Source organism: Ranitomeya variabilis, chromosome 5 (assembly GCF_051348905.1).
Source record: "Ranitomeya variabilis isolate aRanVar5 chromosome 5, aRanVar5.hap1, whole genome shotgun sequence".
Lineage (NCBI taxonomy): Eukaryota > Metazoa > Chordata > Amphibia > Anura > Dendrobatidae > Ranitomeya > Ranitomeya variabilis.
In genome coordinates, this window is record NC_135236.1 from 669,454,367 (window position 1) to 669,479,845 (window position 25,479).

Here is a 25,479-nt window from a genome sequence, read left to right on the forward strand (position 1 = left end):
GGCTCTATCCATCTTCCCATCAATTTTAACCATCTTCCCTGTCCCTGCTGAAGAAATCAGGCCCAAACCATGATGCTGCCACCACCATGTTTGACAGTGGGGATGGTGTGTTCAGGATGATGAGCTGTGTTGCCTTTACACCAAACATATCGCTTGGCATTGTTGCCAAAATGTTCGATTTTCGTTTCATCTAACCAGAGCACCTTTTTCCAGATTTATTCAGTGTATGACTGATTGTTGTCCTATGGACAGACTGTCCCACCTCGGTTGTAGATCTCTGCAGTTCATCCAGAGTGATTATGGGCCTCTTGGCTGCATCTCTGATCAGTCTTCTCCTTGTTTGAGATAAAAGTTTAGAGGGATGGCTGGGTCTTGGTAGATTTGCAGTGGTATGATACTCCTTCCATTTCAATATGATCACTTGCACAGTGCTCCTTGGGATGTTTAAAGTTTTAGAAATCATTTTGTGTCCAAATCCTGCTTTAAACTTCTCCACAACAGTATCACGGACCTGCCTGTCGTGTTCCTTGGTCTTCATGATGCTCTCTGTGCTTCAAACTGTGCTATAGAACCCTAAGACTATCATAGCGCAGGTGCATTTATACGGAGACTTGATTACACACAGGTGCATTATATTTATCATCATTAGTCATTTAGGACAACATTGGATCATTCAGAGATCCACAATGAACTTCTGGAGTGAGTTTGCTGCACTGAAAGTAAAGGGGACGCATAATATTGCACGGCACGCCCCACTTTTCAGTTTTTAAATTTCCACAAAAATTTAAAATAACCAATACATTTTGTTCAACTTCAGAATTGTGTTCCACTTGTTGTTGATTCTTAACCAAAAATTTACATTTGGTATCTTTATGTTTGAAGCATGATATGTGGGAAAAGGTTTAGAACCTGAAGACTCACCTCTTCCGACAAGCCTACAGCCTGCAGTGATCCTGAACCTACTGAATCGCCGCACAACCAGCTCTACCCTCTTCTAGTGTATCCTCACCCATCCCCTGTAGACTGTGAGCCCTCGCGGGCAGGGTCCTCCCTCCTTATGTACCCGTGTGCCTTGTTTTTGCTCATGTTTAATGTATTTGTCTATATTTGCCCCGTATTTCACATGTAAAGCGCCATGGAATAAATGGCGCTATAAAAATGAATAATAATAATAATAATAATAATAATAATAAAAGTTCCAGGGAGCTGAATACTTTTGCAAGGCACTGTAATTCGCCCTCCTGAGCTGAACCCCTAGCTACGCCTCTGGTTTCTGGCTGTTTGAGAATTGTAGTTTTGTTTCTTTCTTCCGTCTTCCATCAGTCATGGAGTCTGCTGATCTGAGAGATGAGTTGGACTGCTCCATTTGTCGCTCTACAAAGTGCTGACTTTATGGGGTAAATACTTATGCACACTGAAGTTTTCAGTTATCTTGTCCTATTTCTTGTTTGCTTCACAATGAAAAAAACAAAAATAAATGTTCATAGTTGTAGGCATGTTCTTTGCATTAACTAATGCAAACCCTCAAAAAAACTGAAATTTCTGGTTGTGAGACAGCAAAGCATGAAAAATGTCAAGGGGGTGAATACTTTCCCAAGCAACTGTATATAGCCAAAAGGCGTTTGTGTCAAAATGGCCTGAGGACAGGTTCAAATTCCATTTAGGCTGGAGATAAGAACAAAAGGCACCACACAACAGGACACACAATAGCCTTCCTGCCTTTTATGACCCCTACAGCACATATTGTCTCTCTTTTAAAACCTTTAGTGTTATTTATTATTAAAAACAGCAACAAAAGGCAGAGATTCTTACCTGCCTAGGTCTCCAAACAAATGCACTAACAGGATGCAGTGGACCCATGTGGTTAAAATGGCAACAACACAGGTGCAGCATAACCGATGAGGCAGCCACTCACCAGCTACCAAACTAATGGAGGGGATGGCTGCTTGGAACATTGCTGCACATAAAAACTTGCATGTGGCGCTGTTCACACAATGGAGATGCACAGCATCCAGGCAGGCCTAGTAGTGACACCCTTCTATTAGATCAGGCGGGACTGCCCAGCGCTATCCAAATGCACCCCATGTGCACAGACACCGCAGTTTACAAGTAGAAAAAGTTATTTATTATTATTATACATTTTTTATAGCGTCATTTATTCCATGGCGCTTTAGATGTGAAAAGGGGATATAGACAAATACATTAAAACGTGAGCAAAAAACAGGCACTAACAGGTACAGAAGGAGGGAGGACCCTGCCCGCGAGGGCTCATAGTCTGCAGGGGATGGGTGAGGATACACTAGGAGAGGGTAGAGCTGCTGGTGTGGGGGTTCAGTAGGTTGAGGATCACTGCAGGCTTGTCGGAAGAGGTGGGTCTTCAGGTTCTTTTTGAAGGTTTCTATGGTAGGCGAGTCTGATGTGTTGTGGTAGAGAGTTCCAGAGTATGAGGGAAGCATGGGAGAAGTCTTGGATGCGGGTTGTCGGAAGAAGAGATAAGAGAGGAATAGAGAAGGAGATCTTGTGAGGATCTAAGGTTGCGTGTAGGTAAGTACCGGGAGACCATGTCACCATACCTCCCAACTTTAGGGGAAGGGAAAGAGGGGCAAAGTCAGCGGCGCGCGTAGCGCGCCGCGGCAAATTTTAGGCCACACCCATTTCACAACTAGCCACGCCCCAACCACACCCATTTAGCACTTCTGATCACAATGTTTCGTTAACAATAATTATGAACAAAAAAATATGGCCACACACGACGCTCCATACTGTACAATGGCCATTGGCCACATTATGCTCCATACTGTATAATGGCCCCACATGATGCTGCGTACAGTATACTTGCCCCACGTGATGGTCCATACAGTATAATGGCGCCACATGATGCTTTGTACAGTATAATGGCCCCACACGATGCTGGGTATAGTATAATGGCCACACAATGCTGGGTACAGTATAATGGCCCCACACAATGCTGGGTGCAGTATAATGGCCACACATGGTTACCCCACCCCCATCATTGCCTTCTCCATCAGTACACACAAACACCTTTCACCGCGCTCCCTCGCAGCAGCCGGCAGCTTCCACTCCCACGGCGCTGAATGGTGTCATCCAGCTGCGCCGCTGACTGCTGTATCCAGCATTACAGCTCAGTCCCCATAGAATGTAATACAGCACAGCCCCATAGAATATAATGCTGCACAGCCCCCATAGAATGTAACGCAGGCAGGTGGCAGCCCCCATAGAATGTAACGCAGGCAGGTGGCAGCCCCCATAGAATGTAACGCAGGCAGGTGGCAGCCCCCATAGAATGTAAGGGGTGCTGCACCAGGTTGGTGGAGAATCCGATGGATGGGTACCAGGGGGAGAGTGGGAGCGGGGTGCGCGCACCATGGGGAGACAAAGTTTAGTTTGTCAGTCCTCCTATGCTGTCAGAGTCTCTGCTGTAACCGCAGCAGGGCAGCGCTGCATGGAGAGGGGGAGAGACACATACATTCACTTACAGTCTGGAGATCCGCTCGCTGCTCCCGCGGTCACACAGACACGGAGTGTCTCACAACTCTGCCCCCGTGCCAGAAACCAGTCCGGGTGCTGCCGCTCTGTCCTCAGAGTCCGCCCACGTCTATAGTTGAGGAGGAAGCCGGAGGCGGGCGGTGAGGCAACTCAAGGGGGCGTGGCTACAACGCAGTCCCAGGGAACGGAACGAACAGCGGGTACTAATCGGGCTCTCTCTACGTCCCGGAAGTGGGCGGGGCTTCACCGGCGGCCGCAAATTCGGGATTTTAAATGCCCGAAGCGGGACAGCGGGACCCCGGTGCCAAAGCGGGACTGTCACGCTGAAATCGGGACGGTTGGGAGGTATGCATGTCACAGATGTATGGAGGAGACTGGTTGACTTTAGGGGGTGAATAGTTATGCATACTGAAGTTTCCAGTTATTGTGTCCCATTTTTTGCTTGCTTCACAAGGAAAAGAAAACCAAATGTCTGCAGTTGTAGGCATGTTCTTTACGTGAACTAATGCAAACCCTAAAAAAAACCCAGTCAACTTCTAGGTTGTGAGGGAGCAAAACATGAAAAATGCCAAAGGGGTGAATACTTTCCCAAGCCACTGAATATACCCAAAAGGTGTTTGTGCCAAAAAGGACTGAGGACAGGTTCAAATTCCATTTAGGCTGGAGATAAGAACAATAGGCACCACACCACAGGACAGACAATGGCCTTCCTGCCTAAAGGTACCGTCACATTAAGCGACGCTGCAGCGATAGCGACAACGATGCCGATCGCTGCAGCGTCGCTGTTTGGTCGCTGGAGAGCTGTCACACAGACCGCTCTCCAGCGACCAACGATGCCGAGGTCCCCGGGTAACCAGGGTAAACATCGGGTTGCTAAGCGCAGGGCCGCGCTTAGTAACCCGATGTTTACCCTGGTTACCAGCGTAAAAGTAAAAAAAACAAACAGTACATGCTCACCTGCGCGTCCCCCAGCCTCTGCTTCCTGACACTGACTGAGCTCCGGCCCTAACAGCAGAGCGGTGACGTCACCGCTGTGCTTTCACTTTCACTTTAGGGCCGGATCTCAGTCAGAGCAGGAAGCAGACGCTGGGAGACGCGCAGGTGAGCATGTACTGTTTGTTTTTTTTACTTTTACGCTGGTAACCAGGGTAAACATCGGGTTACTAAGCGCGGCCCTGCGCTTAGTAACCCGATGTTTACCCTGGTTACCAGTGTAAAACATCGCTGGTATCGTTGCTTTTGGTGTCAAACACAACGATACACGGCGATCGGACGACCAAATAAAGTTCTGGACTTTATTCAGCGACCAGCGACATCACAGCAGGATCCTGATCGCTGCTGCGTGTCAAACTAAACGATATCGCTAGCGAGGACGCTGCAACGTCACGGATCGCTAGCGATATCGTTTAGTGTGACGGTACCTTAACAGATTTTATGACCCCCACAGCACATGGTCTATCTCTTTGAAAACCTTTAGTGCTATCCAGTGTTTGGGGATCAAATTGTGAGTTCAGTCATTCATATTATACGTATTATCGATATTGTCCATGTCAGCTTTCAATACATTCACTCTTTATATGTGACCACAATGTAGACACGAAATTTAAGGAGATATAAGATGTGATTTCCACAAGTGTCCATTAACAGGTTAATAGTAAGTGACCTTCTGCTCTTCAGCCCTCCCCTGTGTACACAATATAAAGCCCACCCTTTTGAGCGGGAGAGAATTGTAGTTTCTTTCCTCTTCAGTCAGCCATGGCTTCTGCTGATCTGAGAGAAGAGCTGGACTGCTCCATCTGTCTGAGCACTTATACAGATCCTGTAATGCTGAGATGTGGACACAACTTCTGCCGAGTCTGTATTGATCGTGTGTTGGCTACACAGGACGAGTCTGGAGTTTATTCCTGTCCTGACTGCAGAGAAGAGTTTCAGGAGAGGCCGGCACTGATGAGGGACTTTGCGCTTTGTAAGATTGTGAAGAATTTCCAGCAAACTGACCAACATCAGGAGGAGATCACCGGGATCTGCTGCACTTACTGTGTGGACTCTCTTGTATCTGCTGTTAGATCCTGTCTACTTTGTGAGGCTTCTATGTGTGATAAACACCTGAGGGTTCACAGCAAATCACCAGAACACGTCTTATCTGAGCCCGGCACTTCTCTGGAGAAAAGGAAATGTTCTGTCCATAAGAAGATCCTGGAATATTACTGCACTGAGGACGCTGCTTGTATCTGTGTGTCCTGCAGTTTGGCCGGGGAACATCGGGGACATCGGGTGGAGATGCTGGATGAGGCCTCTAAGAAGAAGAAGAAGAAATTGAGAAATGTTCTGCAGAAACTGACAACAAAGAGAGAAAAGACAGAGAGAAGAGTCCAGAGTCTGGAGGAGCGCAGGAGAAAAGCTCAAGAAAAAGCAGCTGGAAAAGCCGAGAGAGTCACTGCCTTGTGTACAGACATCAGAAGAGGGGTGGACGACCTGGAGAAGAAGGTCCTCGGTGAGATCTCCAGGCAGGAAAAGGAAGAGTCACTGTCACTGTCTGCTCTGATCCATCAGCTGGAAATAAAGAAGGACGAGCTGTCCAGGAAGATGAGACACATTGAGGAGCTGTGTAACATGACGGATCCACTGACTGTCTTACAGGAACCAGACACCGGTGACTTGTGTGATCCTGAGGAGGAGGGCGGTGATGAGGACACAGGGGGACATGATAAACAGCCCCATCATGGAAATGCCCAAGATGTGGCTGTGGTCGCATACACATTACTCACATTATTTGACGTAGTATCAGGTATAAGGAGCGGCATCTATGTGGAGGGTCCTGCAGACATATTACTGGATCTAGACACAGCTGCTAATAATGTCCATATATCAGACGGCCTGAAAACTGCAACCGGTACACAAGAGAATCAGAAACGTCCAGAAACAGCAGAGAGATTCCACAATAATAATCAGGTGATGAGCAGGAATGGATTTACCTCAGGACGACATTACTGGGATGTGGAGATCAGTAGATCAGGGAGTTGGATGGTGGGGATGTGTTATCCCAGTACAGACAGGAGGGGGCGTCAGTCAGTACTTGGAAATAATAACAAGTCCTGGAGTTTGTGGAAGAGATATTATAATAATCAGTATTCAGTGAGACATGACTGGAAAGAGATCCTGTTACCTGACAAGATCTCCAGTGATAGATTCAGGATATGTCTGGATTATGAGGCCGGGCAGTTGTCCTTTTATGAGCTGTGTGACCCCATCAGGCACTTACACACCTTCACTGCCACCTTCTCCGAGCCCCTTCATGCTGCAGTATGTGTATATGATGGTTGTTTGACAATAAAGAAAACATGAGAGTCAGTGACAGGTGATAATATCTATAGACGGGGTGTGTAATTACTGAGACTTTTGGCCACAAGTTTTTTAATCTCTTCCTGACATGGCCAATTTCTATTTTTGTGGTTTTTATTTTTTTCCTCCCCTTTTTTCAATAACCATAGCGTTTTTATTTTTTCTGTCCCCATAGATGTATGGGGGATTGTTTTTTGCAGGATGAGTTGTATTTTGGAAATACACCATTCATTTTACCATATCGTGTAATGAAAATGGGGAAAATTCCAAGTGTGTTGAAATTGTGATCAAAACTGCAGTTCAGGCATTCTGTTTTGGTAATTGTTTTGACTCTGTACATTTTAGGCTATGTTTCCACATAAAGGAAACGCTGCGGAGAGGTCACAGCTCCGCCTAAAGCGCTGCCCCCTTTTTTACACGCGGTAATTCCATGTTTTAATTGAACACATACGGAATCACCGCATTCTATACATAGACTGTTATTTATCTTAGAGAAGAAAATGTCCAGCTTCACCGAATCCGTGAAAAAAAGTTTTCTTTATTTACAAACTTAAACATGGAGGATACAAACTTCAGCACAAACCACATGGGTAAGAATCTCAACACGTTTCTGGAAGACTAAGCTCCCTTAATCATGACAATGTCATGATTAAGGGAGCTTAGTCTCCAGAAACGCGTTGAGATTCTTACCCATGTGGTTTGTGCTGAAGTTTGCATCCTCCATGTTTAAGTTTGTGAATAAAGAAAACTTTTTTTCATGGATTCGGTGAAGCTGGACGTTTTCTTCTCTTGGATTCTACACGCCTGGACACAGCGGGTCCGTGCTCCCGAAACTCAGCTTATGCATCACGGGTGAGCTGGTTTATATTCCTTCTCTTCATTGTTATTTATCTTGCAGAGACTGAGCATCTCCGCAAGATAAATAGACATGCTGCAGTCTATAAAGACGCGCCGCATGTACGGTTACGCAGGTCTGCCACGCATAGTGGAGATGGGATTTCATACAATCTCCACTATGCTGTAACATCTGGACTCTGCGGCACTACGCAGCGTCCAATCTGCAGCAAATACTGAACGAATCCTGGACGTGGAAACATACCCTTATGGTAACAAAATGACCTGCAGTACAGTTCTCATCAGTATGATTACGACGATACCAAACTTGCATTTTTTTTCTGATTGTGTTGTCATTTTCTGAGACCCATTGTGTTTTTTTTAGGTTGATGGAGCTGTGTGAGGGCTTAATTTTTGCAGGGCAACACAGTGTTTATATTGATACCATTTTGGTATAGATATGACATTTTGATCGCTCCTTACAGCATTATTTTGCGGTGTTGCAGCAACCAAAAAAGGCGCAATTGTGTCATTTTTTATTTTTTTCTTTTGACTGTGTTTACCAATTGCTTTAATTATTTTTATATTTTGATAGATTTGACTTTTATGGATGCGGCAACATGACATATATGTTTTTTTTGTTTTTTTTTTTAAATGGGAAAAGAGGGGTGATTGAATTTTTAAGATTTTCTTGTATTATTTTTCATATTTTTGAAAACTGTTCTTTTTTTTACTTTCTTACTATTTTTATTAGTGCCCTTATGGGACTTGAACCTGTGATTGCCTGATCACTTATGCTGTATATAGAAATACCACTGTATTGCTGCATATTGTAAAAATCATAGTCTCCTTTACAGCCCGGCCACAAGAAGGGTTTCACAGGACCTCTGTGATGACAGACAGGAGGTCTTCAGTCCACCCTTGGATCTCATAGTCAGCCATCGGCGTCCTGCGATGGCGTCACGGGGGCTCCGATGGGTGAATACAATGACGAGCCCCCATGCCGACGCTGTGAAGAAGGTTCCATCCCTTTACCCCACAGATTGCTTCAATGTCAAGTTCTTTTCATATAGAACATTTTTGTTCTTGGTGTCACAGTGATTGTACTTTACCTCCTACATGTTCAGGGTCCGTTCCTTCTATTAACCCTTTGTCTGTTGATTAGAAATAAATCTCTATTAATAAATTGACTATAGATTTCTGAGCGCTGTCATTCTGGTCCCTTAATTCATTTTACCATGAGCCCTTTACATTCTGTATGTGATGTATCATATAAATGGCCGGCATCAGCCCCCGGCGCACCAGAGCAAGTACCGGGCCCTGGACAAATGGGGGGCCCACTTGCGGCTGGGATACCAGGAAATCTGGGCCCTTCCCCAGCAGCTGTGCAGGGCCACAAGTTTATTCGGCACTGCTTGAGCTGTCGCTTAAACAAACATGGCCGCCCACAGTGCGCTGTGCGGCTGTGTCTGTTAGTAATGACGCGGCCGGGCCGACACACAAGCAAAATTAAAGGCACAATGCCGGCCCGGGCCGATCATTAGTAGCAGACACAGCCGCAGAGTGCACTGTTTATGTATATCTGTTTAAGTGACGGCCATCAAGCAGCGCGCCCTCCATAGCCACATGCCAGAGGAGCCTGATGGGCGACAAGCCTGGGGGAGGTGAGTGAGGCTTGTGTCTGTCTGTATGATGTGCAGATCTGTGTATATCAGTGTGTATGACTGTATATATGTATGTATTTTTGTGAATTTGTCTTCAAATATATATATAATAATAATCTTTATTTTTATATAGCGCTAACATATTCCACAGCACTTTACAGGTTGCACACATTATCATCACTGTCCCAAATTGGGCTCACAATCTAGATTCCCTATCACCATGTCTTTGGAGAACCTGGACAAAACCAACTCAAACACGGGGAGAACATGCAAACTCCTTGCAGACGTTGTCCTTGGTGGGATTTGAACCCAGGACCCCAGCGCTGCAAGGCTGTAGTGCTAACCACTGAGCCACCGTGCTGCCCTATATGTACATTTCTGCGTATTGTATGTGTGGCATGTCTGAGTACTGTATGTGTGCATGTATGTGTGTAGGCCCCTTAAAAAACTGTGAGGAAAGAATGGTTGTAGATGACGAGGAAATAGCTAATAAATTAAACACCTTCTTCTCCACGATATTCACGGTGGAAAATAAAATGCTAGGTGAAATCTCGAGAGACAAAGAAAACCCAATATTAAGGGTCACCAATCTAACCCAAGAAGAGGTGCGAAACCGGCTAAATAAGATTAAAATAGATAAATCTCCGAGTCCGGGTGGCATACACCCACGAGTACTAAGAGAACTAAGTAATGTATTAGACAAACCATTATTTCTTATACTTAGGGACTCTATATCGACGGAGTCTGTTCTACAGGACTGGCGCATAGCAAATGTGGTACCAATAATCAAAAAGGGCTCTAAAAGTGAACCTGGATATTATAGGCCAGTAAGTCTAACCTCTACTGTTGGTAAAATATTTGAAGGGGTTCTGAAGGATGTTATTCTGGATTATCTCAATGAGAATAACTGTTTAACTCCATATCAGCATGGGTTTATGAGGAATCGCTCCTGTCAAACCAATCTAATCAGTTTTTATGAAGAGGTAAGCTATAGACTGGACCAAGGTGAGTTATTGGACGTGGTATATCTTGATTTTTCCAAAGCATTTGATACCGTGCCGCACAAGAGGTTGGTACACAAAATGAGAATGCTTGGTCTGGGGGAAAATGTGTGTAAATGGGTTAGTAACTGGCTTAGTGATAGAAAGCAGATGGTGGTTATAAATGGTATATTCTCTACCTGGGTCGATATTTGCAGATGATACAAAACTATGTAAAGCAGTCAATACAAGAGAAGATAGTATTCTGCTACAGATGGACCTGGATAAGTTGTAAACTTGGGCCAAAAGGTGGCAGATGAGGTTTAACAATGATAAATGTAAGGTTATACACATGGGAAGAAGGAATCAATACCACCATTACACGCTGCACGGGAAACCACTGGGTAAATCTGACATGGAGAAGGTCTTGGGGATCCTAGTTAATGATAAACTTACCTGGAGCAGCCAGTGCCAGACAGCAGCTGCCAAGGCAAACAGGATCATGGGGTGCATTAAAAGAGGTCTGGGTACACATGATGAGAACATTATACTGCCTCTGTATAAATCCCTGGTTAGACTGGACATGGAGTACTGTGTACAGTTTTGGGCACCGGTGCTCAGGAAGGATATAATGGAACTAAAGCGAGTACAAAGTAGTGCAGCAAAATTAATAAAGGGGATGGGGGATTACAAAACCCAGAGAGATTAGGATAATTGGGATTATTTAGTCTAGAAAAAAGACGACTGAGGGGTGATCTAATAACCATGTATAAGTTTATAAGGGGACAATATAAATATCTCTCCGAGGATCTATTTTTACCAAGGAAGGTGATGGTCACAAGAGGGCATTCGATGTAGCTGGAGAAGAGAATGTTTTTCCACCAACATAGAAGAGGATTCTTTACTGTTAGGGCAGTGAAAATCTGGAATTGGTGGAGGGCAAAGAGCTATGCAAAGGTGCTGGCCAGGGCGGAGGAGAAGAGCAGATGGCATTTTGACAATTATTTATGACGTGGTGTCTTATATGTTTCTTCCCACAGGTTTTTTTCTCTCCTTTTTCTTTTTTTTTTTGGTGGTTCTTACTTCCTCAGCAAAAAGCAAAGTTTACAACTCTATTAGTGGTGAAAGAAGCTTGAAAGACACTACAGCGTATTGAGAACTCACTGTTTGCTTGCTTTAAGGTTTTAATATCTATCCCCTTTCATATCTTTGCTGAGTCTTTTTGATTTACTTTCTACCCTTCTCTAACCACCTGAGAATCTCCTTTTAATCCCGAGAACCCTAAAGGTACCGTTACACTTAACGACTTACCAACGATCACGACCAGCGATACGACCTGGCCGTGATCGTTGGTAAGTCGTTGTGTGGTCGTTGGGGAGCTGTCACAGAGACAGCTCTCTCCAGCGACCAACGATCAGGGGAACGACTTCGGCATCGTTGAAACTGTCTTCAACGATGCCGAAGTCCCCGAGTAACCAGGGTAAACATCGGGTTACTAAGTGCAGGGCCACACTTAGTAACCCGATATTTACCCTGGTTACCATTGTAAAAGTAAAAAAAAAACAAACAAACACTACATACTCACATTCCGATGTCTGTCACGTGTTGTGAATTGGATTTTTTGGCTCCCTCTTGTGGTCACTAGCGACATGACACTTTGAGTTTCTTTCCTCAGCTTGGTACCCACCTGGCTCGTTAGTCCAGGGGTGTTGCTATTTAAGCTTCCTGGATTTTCAGTCTGGTGCCTGGCATCGTTGTAATCAGTTCCTTTCTGTTTGCTCCTGTCTGCTGGTCCTGGTTCTTGCAAAATAAGCTAAGTCCTGCTTCCTTATTTTTTGGTTATTTGCATTGCTCTTATTTTTGTCCAGCTTGTACTAAATTTGATTCCTGATTTTGCTGGAAGCTCTAGGGGGCTGATATTCTCCCCCCGGGCCGTTAGATGGTTCGGGGGTTCTTGAATATTCAGCGTGGAAATTTTGATAGGGTTTTTGCTGACCGTATAAGTCATCTTCCTATATTCATACGGTCAGCCTAGTTACCACTGCCCTATGAGCTGGTTTTTGTGTTTGCAGACTTGGTATTATCTTCTGAGACCCTCTGCCATTGGGGTCATAACAGTCACGACCCCCGCTGTCAGCTTCCCGCACTGACTGTCAGCGCCGGCCGTAAAGCAGAGCACAGCGGTGACGTCACCGCTGTGCTCTGCTTTACGGCCAGCACTGACACATTCAGTGCGGGAAGCTGACGGCGGGGGACGTGACAGACATCGGAATGTGAGTATGTAGTGGGTTTTTTTTAAACTTTTACAATGGTAACCAGGGTAAATATCGGGTTACTAAGCGCACACATCGCTGGATCGGTGTCACACACGCCGATCCAGCGATGACAGCGGGTGAGCAGCGACCAAATAAAGGTCCTGATCATTCTCTACGAACAATGATCTCCCAGCAGGGGCCTGATCGTTGGTCGCTGTCACACTATAACGAGATCGTTAGTGGGATCGTTGCTACGTCACAAAAAGCGTGATGTTGCAACAATATCGTTAACGAAATCGTTATGTGTGAAGGTACCTTTAGAAGGAAAACAAAGCAAGAGGCAATAGGCAGTAGAGACAGTGATTATGAAGATCATCTCCTGGAATGTGAAAGGCCTAAAATCCCCGAATAAAAAGAGTAAAGATACTGAGACATCTGAAAAGGTACTTGCCAGATATTGTAGTGCTTCAAGAAATCCATCTAAAGGAAGAGGATTTTCTAGGCTCAACAAGCTGTGGGTAGGGAATGTAGTGAGCTCGGCAGCTCAAGGTAGACACGCAGATAGTGATACTATTCCATCATAATTTTGTATTTAATCTGCTGTCCCAGGAGTGTGATGATCAGGGAAATTGGGTTTGGGTCACCATAGAGCATGGAGGAGAAGTCTATTCAATCCACAATGTATATGGACCTAATGGTTCAAATAAAGTCTTCTTTAATGACTTGGAGAGGAAAATTGTCTTGGACAACTCGCCTCTGATAACTACTTGAAGACTTGAATACGGTTCACAATGGGGAGGAGGACAGAAAGAGCCAGAGTCTGATCCCTTAAAAAAAGACTATTCTCCCCTCCTTCCTTGAACAAACTGGATTGAGAGATGTTTGGCGTTGGCTCCATCCAGAGGATAGTTTACCCACTTCTCTCATGCCCACCAATCCTGGTCAAGGAAAGACTATCTGTTCATCTCGGAGAGACTATTAAATAGAACGAAGTCAGTGGAGATCCACGACCTGGTCATATCGGACCATGCTCCGGTGGGTATGGAATTGGTGGATAACTAGATAAAAGGAACACATTACATATGGACATGTTCAGCTTATCTTACAAAAGATGAGAGATTTAATGACAAATACGGGGCTTCTGGGAGGAATTTGAATGGGACAACAAGGAACATGCAAACCAACACGCTTTGTACTGGAATATGGCGAAAGCGGTACTAAGAGGCAAAATTATGATGCTTGTGGCCTCACTCAAGAAGAGTAGCGGAAAAATACTCAGATTCTAGTGCGAAGCTTAGAAATCAATATACAGACTTCTTGCAGAGCCCTACAACTCAAAACAGGGAACAATGGAAGCTGGCCAAAGAAGAGTTTGAAACCTGGATTGATAGGAGGGAGCAGATGTTCCGCTCTAGACAGGAGGCTGAATTGCTGAGATATGCGAACAGAGTGGAGAAATTGCTGGCAAGACTGGCAAAATTGAGACTAGAGGCGAATCCAATAGGTAGATTACAAAATGGCCTGGGAAATATAACCTCCGACCCCAGGAAAATCAATGAAACACTACAAAACTTTTACAATGAATTGTATAAACTCTCACTTACTAATTTGGCAGAGGGTAAAAATTTCCACCAAGTCACTCTTCCAAAACTAACACGAGAACAACAAGATGCAATTAATGCAGAAATAACCGAAGCAGAAGTGAGACAAACCATAAGTCATCTTCAAAATGGGAAAGCATCAGGCCCAGATGGATTTGGCGGGGAGTTTTATAGGGCCCTCAGGGAACATATCTCCCCACTGCTAACAAACCATTACAACACCATTTTCTTAATGGGGGTCATACCAGAAAGATCTAAAGAAACACATATTAAAGTCATACCCAAACCAGGCAAGGACCCCCTTGAGACCTGCTCTTACAGACCTATTTCCCTTATTGATGTAGACCAGAAGATTATGTAAAAAAAAATGGCGGACAGATTGGCAGTAGTATTACCCCAACTGGTGAACCCTGTACAAGTGGGATTCGTTAAGGGTAGGGCAGTGGAGAAAACATACTAAAGGTACTAACTGTGTTGGACGGAGTGGGTCACTGGCGCAGCTAGTCAGGTGAGAAACCGGCTTTGCTGGCTCTGGATGCAGAAAAAGCTTTTGATAATGTTAGCTGGGACTGTCTGGGGGCAAGTCTGGACTCGTCAACATAAAGGGCAGTTTTAGAATATACCTGGAGAGAGTGTATAGGGACCCGACAGTACGATACACACGCCAGGCTTCCTCTCCGAGCCATTTCATTTATACAAAGGGACCAGGCAGGGGTGCCAGATGTCACCACTACTGTTCAACTTGGCATTGAAACCTTTTGCTTGGTATATGGAAAAGTCAGATTTATTTGAGGGAATCGGGGTGGGCGCTAGCAGCACTAAAATAGCATTATTTGCAGATGATGTCATCTTGTTTTTGCTCCGGCCACTGGAACAATTAGGAAATATCTTTCAGTTTATCCAGAAATTCGGTGAATACTCAGGCTATAAGGTCAATATCGCCAAGAGGGAACTCTTGGAATTGGGGGACAAAACGCCTGCAGAACAATGGAAGAAACTAGGGTTAGAACCACATATTGCAAAGACTCATATCACCTACCTGGGAATTAAGATAGGCAGGCTCCCGGCACACCTATATTCACTAAATTATACACCTCTCATTGAAAAAATGCTAAGAGAACTTCGGAGATGGCAGAATCTACTGCTATCTCTTCTGGGAAGATGCAATTTAATTAAAATGATCAGCTTTGCCTGACTACTATACCCATTACAGACATTACCCCTGATACTCAAACATCTAGATATAAACAAAATAAATAGAGCTTTTACCCATTTTATATGGGTGGGTAAAAGGCCCAGAATTGCATTGGGAAAACTGATGCTAACTGGGAGTGAAGGTGGGATCAATTTTCCGAATGTCAGAGCCTACAACATAGCAAGACTTTTTAGACATGTGATAGATTGGCTACAGGAGACTAATTGCTACTCTAATACCCAATTGGAAAGACAGCTGGCGGCGCCGTGGGAATTAAATACCCTCTTACATACAAAACAGGAAAAACTCTCACAAAATGTAAAATCCCCCCTATTGCTTCGGGATACGATCGTATGCTGGAAGATAGTAGGGAAGGCATTTGGACTTCCCTTCCAGATCTCTAAACATATGCCACTATTTGGTCACCCGGAACTTACCCAGGGAACAGAAATCAAAAGAGCGATAGGACAAGCAGGCGATAACATGAAGAAAGCAGGGGATATTATGCATACAGAGGTTAAACAATGGCTGAGCGCACAAGAAATCATGGACAAATTCCAGATAAAAAGCAGACACTTCCTACAGGTCATGCAGGTCCATTCTTTCTGCTTATCTAGACTTCGTAGGCAGTTTAATAAAATGGAACTACATATTCTAGATAATAGAGTGGGTATGAACACTCAGAATGCGAGCATATCCTCAATATACAACACTGTAAGACATAAATTCCTGAAGCTAAAGTAAAACAAGCTGTTTGAGACTTGGGAGAAATGGACCAGGGATAAGGATATTGCAGAGACAATTCTACAGGGGTGGGAACAGGTAAAAAAAATCCATTTTATGTGAAACCTATGTTAAGCTCATGCATACAGCATTATATGGTTTCAATATCACATTCTCTCCTAGATTCCCCAACAGGATTACAGGGTGCCCTAAGTGCAGAACATCTTCAACGAACCTCTGGCACGGGGTGTGGGAATGCAGGGCAGCTAAAGAGTACTGGAAACAGGTAAGGGAGCAGGTTCAATCGTGCTGGGAATCCATCTCCTACAAACGCCACAAACTATTCTATTTCACCAGTTAAGACCCCCGGAGACACAACCCAAAGCAAAGATCCCTAAAAACATCCACACATTCTTAAGGTACCTTCACACGAAGCGACGCTGCAGCGATAGCGACAACGATGCCGATCGCTGCAGCGTCGCTGTTTGATCGCTGGAGAGCTGTCACACAGACCGCTCTCCAGCGACCAATGATGCCGAGGTCCCCGGGTAACCAGGGTAAACATCGGGTTGCTAAGCGCAGGGCCGCGCTTAGTAACCCGATGTTTACCCTGGTTACCAGCGTAAAAGTAAAAAAAAACAAACAGTACATATTCACCTGCGCATCCCCCAGCGTCTGCTTCCTGACACTAACTGAGCTCCGGCCCTAACAGCACAGCGGTGACGTCACCGCTGTGCTTTTACTTTCACTTTAGGGCCGGCGCTCAGTAAGTGTCAGGAAGCAGACGCTGGGGGACGCGCAGGTGAGTATGTACTGTTTGTTTTTTTTTACTTTTACGCTGGTAACCAGGGTAAACATCGGGTTACTAAGCGCGGCCCTGCGCTTGGTAACCCGATGTTTACCCTGGTTACCAGTGTAAAATATCGCTGGTATCGTTGCTTTTGCTGTCAAACACAACGATACACGGCGATCGGACGACCAAATAAAGTTCTGAACTTTATTCAGCGACCAGCGACATCACAGCAGGATCCTGATCGCTGCTGCGTGTCAAACTAAACGATATTGCTAGCCAGGACGCTGCAACGTCACGGATCGCTAGCGATATCGTTTCAAAGTCATTTCGTGTGAAGGTACCTTTAGTTGTATCCTTACGTGGTTTATTTGGCGAATGGCTTAAACCAAGCACCCCATCGATGGTGATGATAATAGCCCAGATGAAACACTTAAGGTACCGTCTCACAAAACGATTTACCAACGATCACGACCAGCGATACGACCTGGCCGTGATCGTTGGTAAGTCGTTGGGTGGTCGCTGGGGAGCTGTCACACAGACAGCTCTCTCCAGCGACCAACGATCAGGGGAATGACTTCGGCATCGTTGAAACTGTCTTCAACGATGCCGAAGTCCCCCTGCAGCACCCGGGTAACCAGGGTAAACATCGGGTTACTAAGCGCAGGGCCGCGCTTAGTAGCCCGATGTTTACCCTGGTTACCAAAAATAACAAACACTACATACTCACCATCTGATGTCCGTCAGGTCCCTTGCCGTCTGCTTCGCGCTCTGACTGAGTGCCGCCGTACAGTGAGAGCAGAGCGCAGCGGCCCTGCGCTTAGTAACCCGATGTTTACCCTGGTTACCAGCGAAGACATCGCTGAATCCGTGTCACACACACCGATTCAGCGATGTCAGCGGGACCTCAATGACCAAAAAAAGGTCCAGGCCATTCCGACACGACCAGCGATCTCACAGCAGGGGCCTAGTCGCTGGTACGTGTCACACATAGCGAGATCGCTACTGAGGTCGCTGTTGCGTCACAAAACTTGTGACTCAGCAGCGATCTCGCTAGCGACCTCGCTATGTGAGACGGGGCCTTTACTGCGAATTAAATTAATAGAGGCGGAAAGGAGTAAAGAAAAATCTGCAGGGAAAGTATTTCCGCTGTGAAAAACGTTCATAGGTTTTTACTATAGCTCTCATGAAATATCGAGAATGATTAGTCCCTTCCGCCACACAGAATGGTACTGTCTGGAGGATCTGAGCGGGACATTAGGGGTCTTGGGAACCATTCCAGATATATAATGTCTATTAAAGATACAACATATATTACCGTAGAACGACACTCTGGACAATGCAAAATACAGTAAAAGAGATTCTCTTCCTTCCCCTTTTACCCTTCTATGTAGTCAGTCTGTCATTTCTTTCTCTTACTGTTTCCCCAAAATTTGTGCTACAAGGCACTGAAGGAGATATATCTATGTATCTTTATAGTATTTTAAAAGTTATGCGAACCTGTTGTCTGACAAGTAAGATTTGTATATGTACTTTTGGTAATTTACAGTGTCATTGCTGATGCTACATCCTATCCTATGCTACGTTATCCTATCCAATGTTATGTTAAAAAAAATCAATAAAAATGCAACAACAAAAAAATAAGGTAAAGTGTCTGTAAAGGTAATATGTATAGATGGTAAAAATATGGAGAATGCACCCCTTAGGCATGACTAAAGGAAATGGTGGACGGGCCCAACTTAGTGATATGACGGGGCAGCCATACCAGAAAGTATGACCATAAGAAGTGGGGACTGCTGGTTCCAGGATGACCACTCGGGTGGTGGTGACCCCCATTCAGACGGTGACGCAAGCGGAAAAGAGTACAGTAAGACTGACTCGAGTATAAACAGCAAGTCTTCTTCCTGTCGTCGAAGATGTAAAGGGCGCAAAGAGGCTGACAAAGTTGCACTCTTTGACGTTACTTGTAGAGAAAAAGCAGTGAATTATGCTGGTGCTTTTAGTCAAGATGTGAGTACGCTTCCAGACACTGAAGAGAGCAGGAAGGAAGGTGACATGTCGCTACCAGTACCAACCGCTGGGGCTGAGTATGGTGAAGGCTTCGGAGAGCCTGAGGCTGTAAAGCTGGAGAGTGTGGAGTTCTCTGAAGTTACAGAGAGTCGAGAGGTAACAAAGGGTGACTGGGCCGAGAGCCCAGCAAAGACCCTAGAGGTGGTCAAAGGTGATGGACAGATGACCCAAGAGAGAGTTGAACCTGCGGGTGCAGGAACAGGTGGAACTCAGAAGAGGCAGAGTGTGGGTGGACAAGCTGGGTCAGCTGAAAATATATTTAAAGAGGTTATAGTGCGACACGTGCTGGCCAAAAGAGAACAGGATCACGAAATAGAGATGATTAAAGAGACAGTGAAAGAGCATGTCGAACGAGAAAGGATCCTTAGACAAACGGCTGAGCACAGAGTGGATGAGCCGGAAAACTAAAGGTACTGTCACACTCAGCGACGCTGCAGCGATATAGACAACGAGCCGATCACTGCAGTGTCGCTGTTTAGGTCACTGTAGAGATGTCAAACACAGCAGCTCCACAACGATGCAGGAGCAATCCTGTGACGTAGCGGTGACTCACTTATCGTTCTCACAGGTCGTTAGCTCCATGTTTAACATTGCTGATATCGTTGCTTTTGCTGTCAAACATGACGATACACGCCGATCTGACGACCAAATAAAGTTTTGGACTTCTAGCTCTGACCAGCGATGGCACAGCAGGATCCTGATCGCTGCTGCGTGTCAAACACAACGAGATCGCTAACCAGGATGCTGCAACGTCACGGATCGTTGTCGTTCTCGTTGTAAAGTTGCTGAGTGTGAAGGTACCTTAAGTCTCTGAGCTCAGAGGTCACCTGTTAACGTGTCAAACTGAAAACAAGGCCATATTACAGGGTTAGTCGGAGAGTTGCGCGGGTCTGACTAACCACACACACCTCCCACCTATGGGAGTGGCTACTGTGATATAATGTGACTGTGGTCTGGTCACATGGTCAGTGTGAGGTCCTGGATGGCCTGTGTGTTGGAATATCCTGGGAGTAGGACTGAATTCTTGAAGAGCACATGGAGAGGCCATGGACCTGAAGGCCTGAGTGTTGGGCGGTCCTATGAGTGCACGGACATCCTGAAAAGCACACAGAGAGGCCATAGACCTGGATGGTCTCTGTGTGTGAAGGTCCTGGGAGTAGGACCAGATTCCTGAAGAGCACGGGGTGAGGCCATGGTCCTGCAGAGCCTGTGACGGCTTCTGTGTTGGGGAAGCTACCGTCTTCCTGTGGTCTGGAATTGTCAGGTGGCCTGGTGAGCAAGGCACGGTCCGGGACACTGATCCCAGTTAGGCAGCTTCCTTGGGTGTGAGGACTCATGAGGAGTCAGCGTGTGGAGCAGGAGCTCCAGGAAGTTAACCCAGAGTTGGGGACTTTGTGCACTGACGAGGGTCAGTTAATTAAATGTGTGGTCTCCCATGGTACCTGGACGAAGTGAGGTCCAGCGTGTTTAGAGACTGCAATCTCGTGTGGTGTAATGCTATGTGAATAGAGACATTGATACAGCAAACAGACAACCCTGGGAACTAGTCAGAGGAGGACTGGCAGGTGTAGTGTCTGTCAAATGAAGGAAGCCATGTACTATGAACTATATGTGTATGATGTGTAACATGGCGGTTTATAAGTCCTGGATAAACCGCATGGACTGTTTTGTGAGAAAAACGTGCCCATGTGCCTTAATCCTGTTGCTAAGCGAGTGTCCCCCAACACATGCAGTAAGAGCTATCTTACAGGGTGTTGAAATGGGCAATGATGGTTGTGGTGTAAAGGACAATGATGGTAGTGGTGGAAAAGACAATGGTGGTGGTGTAGGGTGGTGGACCATTCTAACGGTCCCTCCTGCGTGTCTGGGCTGGAACTGTCACCATTATTCCGGGGGGAGGAGATTTCTGACTGGAGCAGGCCAGGACACCTGACTGGTGGGGGCGGGTTCGACATAAAAAGCTGTGTGCTCGGAAAGACGGGGCTTTTGGCGGGGAACCAGTGTGTGAGCACAGAGACGGTTGACTCCCTCTCAAGTTACCCATGCCAGCTATCCATGCCATCATACCCGGTTAGCAAGTCCATCCCGACTGATGACACACAGCGCAGAGAGACCTCCGCACCATATAGTGACCGGTACAGAGTGTATAGCATCGTTCTGCTGACCACCATGGAAGCACCACTCAGCCATATCCCTGCGGTGCCCACTGAGAACTGGCCAGCTCAAGGTGCTCCAGTCCGACACTGGTCATATGTGACCAATACGTAGACCTGAAATTTACACCAGATATAAGTTGTTATTTTCACAAGTGTTCAATAACAGCTTAATAGTAAAGGTACCTTCACACGAAACGACTTTGTAACGATATCGCTAGCGATCCGTGACGTTGCAGCGTCCTGGCTAGCGATATCGTTTAGTTTGACACGCAGCAGCGATCAGGATCCTGCTGTGATGTCGCTGGTCGCTGAATAAAGTTCAGAACTTTATTTGGTCGTCAGATCGCCGTGTATCGTTGTGTTTGACAGCAAAAGCAACGATACCAGCGATATTTTACACTGGTAACCAGGGTAAACATCGGGTTACTAAGCGCAGGGCCGCGCTTAGTAACCCGATGTTTACCCTGGTTACCAGCGTAAAATGTAAAAAAAAAAAAACAGTACATACTTACATGCGTCCCCCGGCGTCTGCTTCCCACACTGACTGAGCGCCGCAAAGTGAAAGTGAAAGCACAGCACAGCGGTGACGTCACCGCTGTGCCCTGCTACTGCCGGCGCTCACACAGTGCAGGAAGCGGACGCCGGGGGACGCATGTAAGTATGTACTGTTTTTTTTTTTTTTACATTTTACGCTGTTAACCAGGGTAAACATTGGGTTACTAAGCGCGGCCCTGCGCTTAGCAACCCGATGTTTACCCTGGTTACCCGGGGACCTCGGCATCGTTGGTCGCTGGAGAGCGGTCTGTGTGACAGCTCTCCAGCGACCAAACAGCGACGCTGCAGCGATCGGCATCGTTGTCGCTATCGCTGCAGCGTCGCTTCGTGTGAAGGTACCTTAAGTGACCTTCTGCTCCTCAGCCCTGGCCTGTGTACACAATTTCAAGCCCGCCCTTTTGAGCGGGAGAATTGTAATTTACCATCCAATACCTTCTCTCTTCCTCTGTCAGCCATGGCCTCTGCTGGTCTGAGAGATGAGCTGCTCTGCTCCATCTGTCTGAGCACTTATACAGATCCTGTAATGCTGAGATGTGGACACAACTTCTGCCGGGTCTGTATTGATCGTGTGCTGGATACACAGGAAGGGTCTGGAGTTTATTCCTGTCCTGACTGCAGAGAAGAGTTTCAGCAGCGGCCGGCATTGATGAGGGACTTTGCTCTTTGCAAGATTGTGAAGAATTTCCGGCAATCTGAGCCACATCAGGAGGAGATCACCGGGATCTGCTGCACTTACTGTGTGGACTCTCCTGTACCTGCTGTTAGATCCTGTCTACTCTGTGAGGCTTCTCTGTGTGATAAACACCTGAAGGTTCACAGCAAATCACCAGAACACGTCTTATCTGATCCCAGCACTTCCCTGGAGAAAAGGAAATGTTCTGTCCATAAGAAGATCCTGGAATATTACTGCACTGAGGACTTTGCTTGTATCTGTGTGTCCTGCAATTTGGCCGGACAACATAGCGAACACCGGGTGGAGATGCTAGATGAGGCCTCTAAGAAGAAGAAGGAGAAAGTGAGAAATGTTCTGCAGAAACTGATAATAAAGAGAAAAGAGACTGAGGAAAGAGTCCGGAGTCTGGAGGAGCGCAGGAAAAAAGCTGAAGAAAAAGCAGCTGGAGAATCCGAGAGAGTCACTGCCCTGTGTACAGACATCAGGAGACGGGTGGACGACCTGGAGAAGAAGGTCCTGAGTGAGATCTCCAGGCAGGAAAAGGAAGAGTCACTGTCACTGTCTGCTCTGATCCATAAGCTGGAAATAAAGAAGGACGAGCTGTCCAGGAAGATGAGACACATTGAGGAGCTGTGTAACATGACGGATCCACTGACTGTCTTACAGGAACCAGACACCGGTGACTTGTGTGATCCTGAGGAGGAGGGAGGTGATGAGGACACAGGAGGACATGATAAACAGCCCCATGATGGAGATGACCTGGATGTGGCTGTGATCTCACACACATTACACACATTATATAACGTAGTATCAGGTATAAGGAGCGGGATCTATGTGGAGGGTCCTGCAGACATATTACTGGATGTAACCACAGCTGCTAATAGTCTCCTTATATTAGACAACCTGAAAACTGCGACCAGGACAGGAGAGGAGCAGAAACGTCCAGAAACAGCAGAGAGATTCCAGTATTATCAGGTGATGAGCAGGAGGGGATTTACCTCAGGACGACACTACTGGGATGTGGAGGGCAGAAGATCAGGGTGGTGGATGGTGGGGATGTGTTATCCCAGTATAGACAGGAGTGGAGTTCAGTCACTGATTGGCTATAATGACAAGTCCTGGGGTTTGAGGATATATAATTATCAGTATTCAATGATAAATGGCAGTAAAGAGATCTATTTACCTAACAAGATCTCCAGTGATAGATTCAGGATATGTCTGGATTATGAGGCCGGGCAGTTGTCCTTTTATGAGCTGTGTGACCCCATCAGACACTTACACACCTTCACTGCCACCTTCTCCGAGCCCCTTCATGCTATATTATATGTATCTAATGGTTGTTTGACAATAAAGAAAACATGAGTGTCAGTGACAGGTGATGATATCTATAGACGGGGTGTGTAATTACTGAGACTTTTGGCCAGAAGTTTTTTAACCCTTTCCGGATATGGCTAATTTCTGTTTTTTTTTCCTCCCCTTCTTCCAATAACCATAACAGTTTTATTTTTTCTGCCCACATAGATGTATGGAGGCTTGTTTTAGCGGGACGAGTTGTACTTTTGAATTACACCATTCATTTTACCATATAGTGAAATGAAAAATGGAAAAAAATATAAGTGTGAAATTGTGTAAAAAACCCTGCAATTCTGGCATTGTTTTTGGGGAATTCTTTTTACGCTGTACATTTTATGGTAAAAAATCACCTGGCAATACATTTCTTCTCATCAGTATGATTACGGCGATACCAAACTTGTCCAGTATATTATTTTAATAGTGGGAAAAAAATTCATAAATATGTAAAAAAAAAAATAATTCTGATTGTGTCGCCATTTTCTGAGACCCATTATGTTGTAATTTTTAGGTTGATGGAGCTGTGTGAGGGATTATTTTTTCCAGGGCCACACAGTGTTTTTATTGATACCATTTTGGGATAGATATGACATTTTGATCTCTCCTTACAGCATTATTTTGCGGTGTTGCAGCAACCATAAAAAAAGGTACAATTTTGGAGGCCTCGGTCTTCCAGATTGTAGAAAATACTACATGGCAGCAGTCCGTGCTAGAATACTCGATTATTTTCACCATCAACATAGGAAGCTTTGGGTTCATATAGCACAAACTATGTGTCCAAGGGCATTAACTACACTCCCCTGGAACCCACATTCCTCAGACCTTAAACTCAATAATCCTACAGTACATATTGTACAATCTATCCCTACATCGAGACAATAAGATCTCTCTAATTGCCCCTCAGGGTCCATTATAGCTATTATCAGACAATCCCACCTTTTTACCTGGACTATCTTCCAATCGATTTCTGGGTAGAAGTAAATATCACCCTCTTCACTTTGCTCATGTACTATCTAACATATCGTTAATACCCATCAACGAGATATTTCGGGACTGTTCTATCCCTCCAAGAGCCAACTATGACTATAGACAGTTGCAACGTTACGTTCCCATATTAGAAAAGATAGACGGCTCATAGGAATCTTACAAAGTTTGAAAAACTATGCCTGTCGTCGTCTCCACCCTTGCACTCCATCTCATTGCTCTATAAACACCTAATAGCCCATACTACAATTGTCAGACCATCCTATTGCGATGCATGGGATAGAGAACTGGGCAAATCTTTTGAAGACTCACAATGGCCCAAATGTTTTCAATCTGCTCACAAAACGTCAATTGCAACCAAAGCTCAAGAAACCTCCTTTAAGATCCTCCACAGATGGTACCGGGTTCCCGTATAAGTTCATAAGTGGTTTCCCACAGTATCAGATAGATGCAGGTGATGTGGAGTGGAAGAGGGGATGATCGCACACATTTGGTGGAACTGTCCCAACATAAGAGGTTTCTGGACTCAGGTAATTTAGACTATTAAAAGAATGACTGGTCTCTGTGTGCCTGACTCTCCTGCATCTCTGATCCAAACTATGAGGATGTCGAGCCCATATGGGTCAAAATACACGAAGGGAAAAATAGTAAAAAAATTCTCATTGGGGTCTGTTACAAACCCCCAAATATAACAGAAATCATGGAAAGTCTACTACTAAGGCAGATAGATGAAGCTGCAACCCAAAATAAGGTCCTTGTAATGGGGGACTTTAACTACCCAGATATTAACTGGGAAACAG

The 25,479-nt window shown here is 45.5% G+C and overlaps 2 protein-coding genes across 2 annotated transcripts; both read left to right on the forward strand.

Moving 5' to 3' along the window:
• Positions 1–5,173: 5,173 nt before the first annotated feature.
• Positions 5,174–6,968, forward strand: LOC143776917 (E3 ubiquitin/ISG15 ligase TRIM25-like). The gene has a single exon (XM_077266756.1). The coding sequence runs from the start codon at positions 5,263–5,265 to the stop codon at positions 6,850–6,852; it is 1,590 nt and encodes a 529-aa protein (XP_077122871.1). The 5' UTR covers positions 5,174–5,262; the 3' UTR covers positions 6,853–6,968.
• A 15,158-nt stretch (positions 6,969–22,126) lies between these two features.
• LOC143774035 (E3 ubiquitin/ISG15 ligase TRIM25-like) lies at positions 22,127–24,672 on the forward strand. The gene has a single exon (XM_077261327.1). The coding sequence runs from the start codon at positions 22,127–22,129 to the stop codon at positions 23,705–23,707; it is 1,581 nt and encodes a 526-aa protein (XP_077117442.1). The 3' UTR covers positions 23,708–24,672.
• The last annotated feature ends 807 nt before the right edge of the window (positions 24,673–25,479 follow it).